At 48.8% G+C, this 11517-nt stretch overlaps 1 protein-coding gene across 1 annotated transcript; it reads left to right on the plus strand.

Annotated features, from left to right (window-relative positions):
* Positions 1 to 537: 537 nt before the first annotated feature.
* Positions 538 to 9103, plus strand: TOP3A (topoisomerase (DNA) III alpha; the record flags this gene model as incomplete). The annotated part of the gene is made up of 16 exons (XM_010181933.1): positions 538 to 666; positions 1171 to 1279; positions 1575 to 1718; positions 2221 to 2391; positions 2620 to 2720; positions 2858 to 2932; positions 3058 to 3140; positions 3261 to 3468; positions 3628 to 3813; positions 4250 to 4379; positions 4776 to 4889; positions 4971 to 5136; positions 5559 to 5702; positions 5953 to 6075; positions 6396 to 7132; positions 8189 to 9103. Coding segments are annotated over 16 exons (2799 nt in total), but the record flags the coding sequence as incomplete, so codon positions are not given.
* Between the last annotated feature and the right edge of the window lie 2414 nt (positions 9104 to 11517).

The raw sequence follows: 11517 nt of genomic DNA on the forward strand, positions 1-11517 counted from the left end.
CTTTCCCCTACACTGCTCTCCAACAGATCTTCTGCTTTCAGCCCCGAGCTGAGCCAGGCACTGCGAGCTCAAAGAGCAGGGAAGGACTTTGACAGCACCCAGAGCAGGGTGACAAGGTCCAACTTTTAGACATAATGGCTAAAATATTGATTCAAGTTGCTGTCTTCAGGATGCTAAAAAACCCCTGTCATAATAGTCATTAAAATACCTTAAGGCAGACCCAAGGAATTAAACTGATTCCAACACTTGATGGAGGGTTTTGTGTTCTTTGCTCAATGAGGAGTTGTCCTGCAAAGTGAGGCGCGTTCTCTCGCTTCCCTCCCCTCTGCTCTCTGAGCTTCAAATAAGAGAAGTTGCTCATTTAGGGCAGCCTTCCAGATTTGCTGTTTTCTCTGGTTGCTTTTTTGATTCTCGTGCTTTTAAGTATAACTCAGCATTTCCTGTGAACTCCAAGTTGTTTAAGAAGAGGCCCATAATACAAAATATTACTAACTCCACTGCTTGAGCAGCACTTCCTCACAAGACAGCACCAGTTAGTGTCTCACAACATATGTTTTTGTTATACACGCTGTTTATCTTCTCTTTACCAGGCACAGCTGCAACCCTCTAGCTCTTTTTGATGCTGAAATTGAGAAGTATTGCCCTGAAAATTACATAGATATCAAGGTACGTTGTTTTTAAGAGTTCAGAGGATATTGTCTCGGGCAGAAGGAGGATTGTACCTTTGTCCTTAACATCTAAGTTCTAGAGCTTAGCAAACTTCCTCTTGCATTTCCTATATATGCTGTTCATTTGTGATACTGGAAATCTGCTCGTGTGCAGTTAGTGCAGTAAAGGGACAAGTGCTTTGCTAAAAGTAGAAATGTTTTATCCAACAAGGTGGAGTTGGTGGCTGCGTCTCAGTCTTACAAAAAATGCCACTTTCAGAAAACAGACTGTGGTACAATCCGATCCAAGCCGCGCTTTTTAACAGAGTTAGATGTAAATAAATGACTCAATTATTTTGAAAGCTGCCTAATCTCATGAGAGACACAATTACAAAATGTTATTGCAACAATCTGTCTCTATGGACACACACTGCATTTCACTTCAGTTAGTGACTCATTCTGAAATTAAATGACAAAGCAAGTGGCCTGGTGTTTCTCACTCTGCCTTGTTTTCTCACCTCAGAGAACCCTTGAACGAGAAGTCCAGCAGTGCCAAGCTCTGGTGATCTGGACTGACTGCGACCGAGAAGGAGAGAACATTGGCTTTGAGATAATTCACGTTTGCAAAGCTGGTGCGTAGAGCATCTTCTGCGTCAATCTGAGTTCCATTAAAGTGCTGATTTAACAGGTATCGCTGCTGGGAGAGCTCATAACAAAGGTGTATTCTCAGTCTTACTCTGTCCAGGTTAAATATGTTGATTGTAGTTCTGATAAATATATGGCTCTGATAGACCAGAAGTAGACACAGCTATTGGAAAGCTATAGAGTAGGCTGATTGCATACTCTTTTAAAGATAGCTGTCTATTAGGTGCTCTTTTCCTTTGGCGTTTGAGTCACTCTTTGATTTCTTTCATTTGTGTCTAACAGTAAAGCCAAACCTCCAGGTTTTCCGAGCCCGTTTTTCAGAGATTACGCTTCATGCTGTCAGAACAGCCTGCGAGAACCTCACCCAACCGGATCAAAAAACGAGCGATGCTGTTGATGTCAGGCAGGAGCTGGACCTCAGGATAGGTAAGGCTGCTGGGCCCGAGCTTCTGCTGGGCCCGAGCTTCTGCTGGGCCCGAGCTGCTTCTACTAAAGAGCAAGTGTGTGGTATGCAGGTGGGGAACAGCTTTGTTATCAGTTATAGTTCGTTCTCTGCAAACACTTGAACTCCCTTAGACTGCTGTACAGATGGGAGCCAGCCATAAAGCTCTTCCTTGCTTCTCATCTAACCACACTGAATGCACATTGTTAAAGCCCAGCAAGGGATGTTTAGAAATCATCAGTTGCTGTATCCTCAACACAAGACAGAAATGCCCTCTGTAGCATCAGAAATCTAAATTGCATCTCTTATTATATTAGAAACACTCTTTGAAGCAAATGTTACATTTATAAGTCATGCAGCACTGACAGGCTTCTGCAGCTGAGTATTAAAAATAATTTAATACTTGGAGTATTACAAAAACAAACCACCTGAAGTGTTGTGATTATCCTTCACTATTCAGTTCTGGTGTCCGTTTTATTTTCTCAGGTGCTGCCTTCACAAGATTCCAGACACTGAGGCTTCGGAAGATCTTCCCTGATATTTTAGCAGACCAGCTGATCAGCTATGGTAGCTGCCAGTTCCCAACGCTGGGGTTTGTCGTTGAACGCTTTAAAGCCATCCAAGCTTTTGTTCCTGAAGCCTTCTATAAAATAAAAGGTACGCTTGGGGAAAACGAGTCCTGGGCTTCATCTTAAAGGGCTTGACATGTGTAGAATGATAAAACATCAGGGTAACAAACAAACGATGCTGCAGAGGTGGTTTCCTCTTTCCTTGGTCATGACCACTAAGCAGAACTGAAAGGTTTCCCAGTAGCGTGGCCCCGCTGCCTCTGCTGTATTTCTGTTGTGTTACCAGTAAATAACTCAGCTGTGTTGTTCCACACAGTGACACACGATCATGAAGATGCCAGCGTGGTCTTCAACTGGAAGAGGAACCGGCTCTTCAATCACACAGCATGCCTGGTCCTTTACCAGATGTGTATGGAGGTAGGAAAGCTTGTAAGCAGTTGTATAATCCAGTGTCAGCCAAACATTTCCTGCATCCGTCTCGCTCAAGATGTTTAAAAAACAGTTGGTGTAAACTCTTCAAAGGAAATGTTGTGTTTTGCTTACTCTGTGTTTAGGATCCGGTGGCAACTGTTGTTGAGGTTGGGAGCAAGCCAAAGAGCAAATGGAGGCCCCTGCCCCTGGACACTGTGGTACGTTTGAACTAAGCTGAAAGGACTTATCTGGAATAAGCTTTGAACAAATATTTTACTCACCAGGTTGAATTATACACAAATAATGTTGTTTTGGTTTTTTTTCCTGGCTCCTCCCAACACAGGAACTTGAGAAGTTGGCTTCCCGCAAACTGAAAATAAATGCAAAGGAAACCATGAGAATAGCAGAAAAACTCTATACTCAAGGGTAAGAAAGCAAAACTTTGCTTGGTGAACTTCATTCTTTTGAAAAATAAATGGTTTTTAGTCCAAAATGGGAAGCATCTTGGAGCACCTTTTAAACTCCTTTTCTGTCTTTCTACTTAAGGTTCATTAGCTACCCCCGAACAGAGACCAACATTTTCCCCAAGGAGCTGAACCTCTCTGCCTTAGTACAACAGCAGACACAGGACCCACACTGGGGAGCATTTGCACAGAGGATTTTGGATGAGGGTGGGCCAACCCCTCGGAATGGATCCAAATCAGATCAGGCTCACCCTCCCATTCACCCCACAAAATACACAGGCAACCTGCAGGTGAGGTAACTGGATGGTTTGTATTGCTTGATAATAAAGATACAACTCTTAATAATATGGTCGTTAGCACAGTGTCCTCACCTGGGATCTCACTAATAGTTCTTGGCATTTCATTAACTCCGAAGGAGACTCTGATGCTCTTTTACTGTTTGATATTAGGGCAACGAGCAGAGACTGTATGAGTTCATCGTGCGCCATTTTTTGGCTTGCTGCTCTCAAGACGCCAAGGGACAGGAAACAACTGTGGAGATCGACATCGCTAATGAGCGATTCATTGCTCAAGGACTAATGATCCTGGCCAGAAATTATCTGGATGTCTATCCTTATGAGAAGTGGAGCGATAAGGTAATGCCCTTGAATAACATGGAAGGGAGAGGCTAAAGTACCTGGAGTTTAAAGGAGTGAACCTTGAAGTTCACTGCCAACTTCAGACAGCTCTACCCATTGTCTTGATAATTTCTGGCCCACTGGCTGTTCCACTCAGAGCCATCTCTGCTGAAAACCTGTGCAGCTTTGTTCTGCCAGCTTTGGATAGATTATTCCCCTTCTGACACCACCACAGAGACTGTACAGGGCTGTGGGGTTGACTGTACTCACCAAGAGGAGCTGCAGTAGCTGGTCTGTGCTCTCTCTGGCAGCTCATTACTGAGGACCCTGAGCCTGGATCTCCTCCAGAACAGGGTGCTGCTCTTATTACTTCACTGGCCTGCTGTTAGTGTGACATTTTGTCTTCAGTGAATGGACCAGAAAGCAGTTTCGAAGAGATTCTCTTTCCCTTCAGGTTATCCCACTGTATCAGAAAGGGTCTCGCTTTCAGCCCACTACAGTGGAGATGGTGGATGGGGAAACCAGCCCTCCATTGCTCCTCACAGAAGCGGATCTCATTGCTCTCATGGAGAAACATGGCATTGGTCAGTATTGGCAGCGTGGCCTCTCGCTCATGGGACAGCTTTCCTCCTGTGCTTCTTAACTTCTCTAACACCAGTATTGTCCAAGTAGGGAATTCTCTAAATGTTGCTTCAGATAAGAACTCAAATGTACAGAACAAAGGGATAGTAGAGACCAGCAAAGTCCAAAGATCCTAAGGAGTCTGCAGAGTGCCTCCAGTACCTAGGGAGATGTGCAATTTAGGGTCTAGGTTGTGCCTGCCAGCACCTTGTTGGCCTCAGTGCCACTGGGACATGAGGGTAGTGCTGTTCCTCACTGAGAGTTGTCTCTTTGTCCCTTTAGCACCTTGCACTCTGCTCTAGGCACAGGGGAAATCACTTCTTGGCACCTAACTCGACTGATGACCTGTGTGCTTTCAGGGACCGACGCCACTCACGCTGAGCACATTGAGACGATCAAGACGCGGATGTACGTGGGCCTTACAGCGGATCAGCGGTTCCTCCCAGGCCACCTGGGCATGGGGCTGGTTGAAGGTAAGGGTGGTACCTGTTAAGAAGATGGCAGGTTTCTTTACTTGCTCCTTCCTTTCGCTTACCACGCGCTGTGTTCCTCAGGCTATGATTCCATGGGGTACGAGATGTCCAAGCCTGACCTTCGAGCTGAGCTGGAAGCTGATCTGAAACTGATCTGTGAAGGGAAGAAAGACAAATCTGCAGTGTTACAGCAGCAGGTCCAGAAGTACAAACACGTCTTCATTGAAGCTGTGGCCAGAGCCAACAAGTGAGTGAGCCCTCTCTTTGCCCTCCTCTGTTTGCTTTGCTGTTCTGGGAGGTGCTGGCTTCTCATCTGGGGCTCAGCCTGGAGCAGGATCGTGTCACACAGTTTCCCTGGAGCTCTGCCCAGTGCATGCAGGCATTTGCATGGGAAAGGTTGACTCGCAGCCTGGCACACTGTCATGAGTTCATGCCGGATAACTGCTCATCTTGGTTTAAACTCTAAAGATTAAATTCAGAGCTCACTGAAGGAGATTTCAACGTGCACTGACCTCTTTCATGTTGTACCCCCACCTAACCTGATCCAGAGATGTGCTGAATCAACTCGCTCGTGGAGAAGCTCAGAGGGGCTGCGTGGAGGGCGGCAGGTGCTAATTCACTGCTTTTTGCAGACGAGACACACGGGATGCTCTGCTTGTTTGTCTATAGGTTGGACCAGGCCCTGGCTCAGTATTTTGGAGAAGCTGCAGAAATTGCAGAGCAAGAGGAGGTCTACCCAGCAATGCCCGTTTCCGTTCGGAAGTGTCCACAGTGCAACAACGACATGGTCCTGAAGACGAGGAAGAACGGCGGGTTGGTGATCTTCCCTGTTGTAGAAAGTAGCCTTCTGTGTTGGTTTGGGTTTTTCTGGGCGTTGTTCATTTACCTCCCCTCTGCAGCAAGCATGAAAACTTGGGCTGCAGTTATCTAACTCCACCAGCTACATAACCTTCATATTTGCCCTTAAAAATTGTTTTGACAATTTCTGACAGCTGAGACGATGGAACAACAGATCCCTGCCTGTCTTTGCCTCTCCTCATCCCGTGCCTTTGTCCCGTGACAGGTTCTATCTCAGCTGCATGGGCTATCCAGCTTGTAAAACTGCAGTCTGGTTTCCTGATTTTGTGCTGGATGTGGCCAGGGACGATAGCATCTGTGCTGTGTGTAAACCACATCCAGTTCACAGGTAGGTCGTACCGGTTACCCCTTGGGGAAATGCAGCCCCTCAGACATCACGTGTTAACCATCAGGGGCAGAGACTTCTGTGGGCTAAGCTGGGCAACCCATTTTCTGTTTCAGTCTTGGAAAGCTGGAGCAGCGCTTTCATGGCTTGGGGACAGAAAGAAGAGGGGTTGGGGAAAGTTGTTTAAGTATAGCAGAATTAAAAAAACAAACAAAAAAACCCCAACCAACCTAAAAAAATACGTACAAATTCAAGTCCAAATCAAGGTCTGTTGATGAGAAGTTACACGAACTGGGAGACTTTCATTCTTCCTTTCCTTTTAGACTGAAGTTTAAGTTCAAGAGAGGCAGTGTTCCACCCATAATGCCCCTGGAGTTTGTTGGCTGCATCGGAGGCTGCGATGAGATGCTAAAAGAGCTCTTGGACCTGAAATATTTACACAGACCATCCCAGCCCACGTTGTCAGCCAGCCAGCACGCTCATCACTTGCAGGTCAACAACTCCTTTAACAGAGCGAGCGGCGAAAGCAGGCACGTGAGGGGACCCACAAACCTGGCACCGGGACATCTGCTGTCCTTGAGCTCCACGAGAACACCCAGGCCTGCTCCTTCAGCTGCTCTGGACGATGGGAACAATGCAGTGGTGTGCAACTGCGGGAACGAAGCGCTGCTGTTAACCGTCCGCAAAGAAGGGCCCAATCAAGGCAGGCAGTTTTACAAATGCAGCGCCAGCACCTGCAACTTCTTCCTCTGGGCTGATCAGCAGGCAGAGGACAGAGGCAACGCGGCTCCGCGGGGCTCTGCGCCGCCCCGGCCCTCTGCAGGAAAAGGCCCAGGAGGATTTCAGCGCCCAGGAGGAGGAGGAAGGAGAGGCCCAGAGCTCTTTGGAGGCAACAGCTCCGATTCAGGAGGCGGCACCGTCTGCAATTGCAACCAGCCGGCCGTCACACGCACCGTCCAGAAGGACGGCCCCAACAAAGGGCGGCAGTTCCACACCTGCGCTAAGCCCCGAGAGCAGCAGTGCGGCTTCTTCCAGTGGGCAGATGAAAACGTGGCGCCGGGTAAGGCTGGGCTTGAGGTGAGATGCAAGGGTTGGGGGCTGTTGTTGAAGCTAAACCGAACACGCTTCTCATCCATCCATAACGCTACCACAGCACAGCAGCTTTTGTCATGCTCATTTTATCAGCTCTTGGGTTTAACAGATTACAGGTTTGTCTTTAGAACATCTGTCAGCATTGCAGCACTTCAAATGTTAATTGTAACAACAGAGCCTGGCTCACCTTTCCAAGTGCTCGTAGGATATGTCCTTACAGCACACATCTGCTGAGCTCTGAGCAGGATGCATTGCTTCTGCGGGCCGGAAGCTTGAGCATCTGTCCGTGACTCATTGGATAAAGCCCACCACTCTTTCAAACAGTCTCTTTGGGAATTTGTTCTCCCAAATTATGGTGCTCAGCTTTGTGAGAGTTGGTACAGACTTGGTACAGAGTTGAAGCAGTGACACCACATTTGGAGACCTTAAACCCCATTCTGTCATGCCAGGGAAACTGTGCTACTCCCTCTGCCCCAGTTTGGGAATGCAGTGAGAGGCCAGGTCTCTCTGAAGCTTTGATCAGAGCTGAGAAACTGAGTGTGGCTGCTGTGGAAAGATGCTAAAAACAAGTACCCATAAAAAAAACAATCACAAAATAAGGATGCAAAAGAAAGAGCACTGACACAAAGGCAAAATACAGAGGTGGAGATGTGGTCTGAGAGAGATCTTCAACACTGGCTGCCTCCTCCTCCTCCTGCTCAGACATTGGGGCCTAAAGAGGTAGAATCAAGTTTTCAAAACTACTTAAAAACCAAGTTCTCCTCTGGCAAGTTTTGTTTCTGCTTCAGCTGCAGACCACAGTATGCAACCAGGCACATCAGTTTCCCCTGTTCTGCTCCCACTCTAATGCTGCGAGACAAATGGGTCACATTTAACTTCAGAGCAATCTGAAGCAAGTGTAGTTTCAGGAATAATCTTAGTGGCTGGGATAATAAAATCCTTGATTTGCCATTTTGAACTTGTCTCCTGTTTCTCACCTACTTCTATTTTCAAAGGTACTTAACTGCAAGTTGTTTCTCTCTAGGGCCTTCAGGAGATGACCCTCTGAACCACTTTGGCAGCAGTGGCTATTCAAGAGAGTTGGGAAGCAAAGCTAAGAGACCAAGCAATCTCTCCTCGGGAGCCACTGCCAAGAAGCCACGGACCTGTAGCATTTGCCACCAGCCTGGCCACACAAGGAAAACCTGCCCTCAAAACCACTGAGCCTGGATGGACATCTCGAGAGCCTGAAAGGTCCAGGGAGCAACTCCTGCTGGAAGGAACTGGAGTCTGGAAACAAGTCTGTTGAGGGCTTTCTGGAAGGGCTGGTTGCAGGCTGCTCCTGCCAGGGGACACCATCCTCACACATGCATTACATGGCTGGGCAGTGAGGGTTCGACCAGCTTTGAAAGGTGGCTCCACTGCTGGTGTCAGCCTTTGTTTGCAGCTGCTATTCTGCTGAGCAGATTGGGATAGCCTAAACATTTCAAGGAAGCATTTGGAAACTGAATCTGCAGAGAAAACAGGACTGGATCCAGCCCACCTGCAGCTCCCGCTGCGGAGGTGATTGTACGCAGCCTTCCTACACGAGGAAGAGTTGGATTACAGCCACGGGGACAGGCAGCAGGGCTGCTCAGCTCCTCTCAGTCCCTGGCTTTCCACAGTGTGGAAGTTTAAGTTCCCTTCTAAGTTAACATTACCTGAGCAACATTCCCCTTTTTATTGTCACAGCACCGTACCTCTTACCTTGGTTGTCCCTGGCAGTGAAGGAGGCCCAGGTGCAGAGAAGCTGGAGCTGGTGCTTGCCCTTTCCTGCAGTGCTCAGGAAAAGCCTTGGTTGTAGACAGCTCCTGAATTTGAAACTGCGTTCTTCCTCATGCCTCTGTGATGCTGCTAGCTAACGGAAGTTATTTTTGTCAAACGAATAAGTTTCTAATTAAAACATTATTTAATTTTTAAATTTGATACAGTGACATCCCAACTCTGCCTTATTATTTCTTCCTGCTTAAAATAGTTAAGCTATTACTGTAAAAGCATCCACCCAAATCTTGCTCTTTCCACTTCTTGGACCAATACAGAAGCCTTCTTGGCAGGGACTCCCTGCAGTTATTTGGAAGCGAGCTGCAGTGGGGCAGGGGAAGTGGTTTTATCTCACCAGCTGCATCTGCTGCAGTGCTGCTGCCCAGGGACAGACAGACAGACAGACAGGCAGCTCCTGTTTTCCTGCACTTGGTTTAGACTGAACTCCCTGGGAAGCCAGGCTACCCCCTCCCTCTTTACATCACCAAAAGCCGATCCATGAGATTCCTGTGTCCTCCTCTGCCAGAGGACAACACTCAGTTTTTCCCTATGGTCTCCAATGCTGCTCAGGACCCTGTTCCTGGACACAGAGCAGCTCCTGGGGCCATGCAGCACACAGAGCAGCCAGGAGGCCGAAGCTCTTTCTGTAGAGGGCAGCTCCAAGCAGAGATCGCAACAGCACAGCTTTGCTTTCAGGTCTACACAAGAGAGAAGAGAGCCTTTAACTCTGCAGCCATCAGGCCTAAATCTATGGAGTAAGGTCAGGAAAACTTGGGTTGCATTTTCCCGTACCCCTCACTCCCACACTTAACAGCTGTAGCCTAAAAATACAAACCTGCCGGCTAAAATAACAGGATTACGAGGCTTTGTAATGCAATCACTGAGCTGCTGAAAGCACGGCAGAAGCCTGGGCAGCAGCTGCTGAATGGCAACAGCGGCAGAAAGCATTCGTGCAGCTCGCAGGCAGCGGGTGCAGCGGTGCTGAGGACATCGGGTGTTGCCAGCCTTACTGGTCCAGCCCTGGTCAGTGTTCAGGCAGCTGAGCAGGGTAAACGGCACAAGCTCAGTGTCCAGACAGCTCAAGTACTGCAGCCAGGCTCTGCAAGCATACGGGTTTGGAAGAGGAGGAGGAGGAGGAGGAAGGCCTTGCAGGATGGGGTCTGACCACCACCAAGCTCTCCATGCATGGGGGGACACCGTGGGTGGCTCTCAGCAGCTGGAGGATGGCTTCAGCCCTTATCATGGGAAAGGAGACAAAACACAGCTGACAAGAGAACCAGTTACATGGGGAAGGTTTATTCTCATTGCAAACGCCTGGGTTTGGAGGAACAAAGGAAGTAATCTTCAGACTGGGAGGAAAAGCACAGGTTTTTCTCCTCCCATGAACAAGACGATAGCTGTAAAGGAAACTAAACCACAACGGGTGCTCACACTGAAGTCCACAGGATTGCTCCATCTCCATCAGTGTGCAAAAGCAGCTCTTCCCACTAAATGAAAGAATATATTCCTGCACCCTGGGACTACAGCCAGAACCAAGCCTGCTAGCAGCCACTCGAAGAAAAAAAACCAAAACAAATACCCAAAACATACCTTCTTAAAAGCATAAACCACATCGTTCTTGCAAGCACTCTGCTCACAGCATCTTTCCTGTCCTTCCCTGCCCCATACCATGGGGCTGCAGGGGAACAGGACCTCCAGACAGCAGCAATAGGTGTGTGAGAAGGTCACTGGGCAGACTGGGACGCAGTGACCCACCGACAGAGGAGGGGACACACAGCCCTGCTGCAGCCTCCACCAAGGGACCAGCCCCAGGAGCCCCCTAGGAGTCAGCAGCTTTCTTGCCACCACCTTTTTTGGGACATTTTCCAGCAAAACATCACTGTGGGACAAGGGACATGAAGCCCCAGCAGGCCCCTTCCTCGGGGCAGAGCCGGTACCGGCAGCATGAAGAGGTAGGGCTGAGCTCGCCCCTTCTGGCAGCTGAAAGGGTTTCCAAACAATAAACCCACAGCCCCTTTGCTATGGCTGGACCTTCAAGGGCCCAGCCAGCCACCCAGCTCATCACTGGGGCTTTATTTCAGATTGGCAATATCCAGCAGACAGATGAGGCTCCCACCCTGTCCCAAACACTGGCTGAGGACATGGCACAGGAAGACCAAGCGTCCAAGGGGACACAGTGGGGTCTGCAGGATGCAGCAGCAGCAAGGAACCACTCCCCTCCAGCTGGACTCAGCATGAGGGGAGCTCAAGGGCTGGGGCGGGCTGGGGACACTGGGAACCAGAGACCAAACATGCCTCCCAGCATCTCCCAGCAGATGAGACTCATCTGGAGGTGCTGGAGGTGTGGGCTGCACTCGCCCCAGGTTCAGAAGAGCCTCCCAGCCAAAGGCTCCTTACATCAACACCCACCTCTGCTCAGGCACGTGTTATCCAGACAAAAAAATAGGGTTTTTTATCATAAAGTGCAAGAAGTTCACCTCTCACTGAAATCAACTAGAAGCATCGCAGCCCTCACAGCGGGGAGCGGCAGACGGGCAAGGATCACCCTACATTCAGGGAGTCCCAACGCACTGG

Source organism: Mesitornis unicolor, unplaced genomic scaffold, assembly GCF_000695765.1.
Source record: "Mesitornis unicolor isolate BGI_N332 unplaced genomic scaffold, ASM69576v1 scaffold24993, whole genome shotgun sequence".
Classification (NCBI taxonomy): domain Eukaryota; kingdom Metazoa; phylum Chordata; class Aves; order Mesitornithiformes; family Mesitornithidae; genus Mesitornis; species Mesitornis unicolor.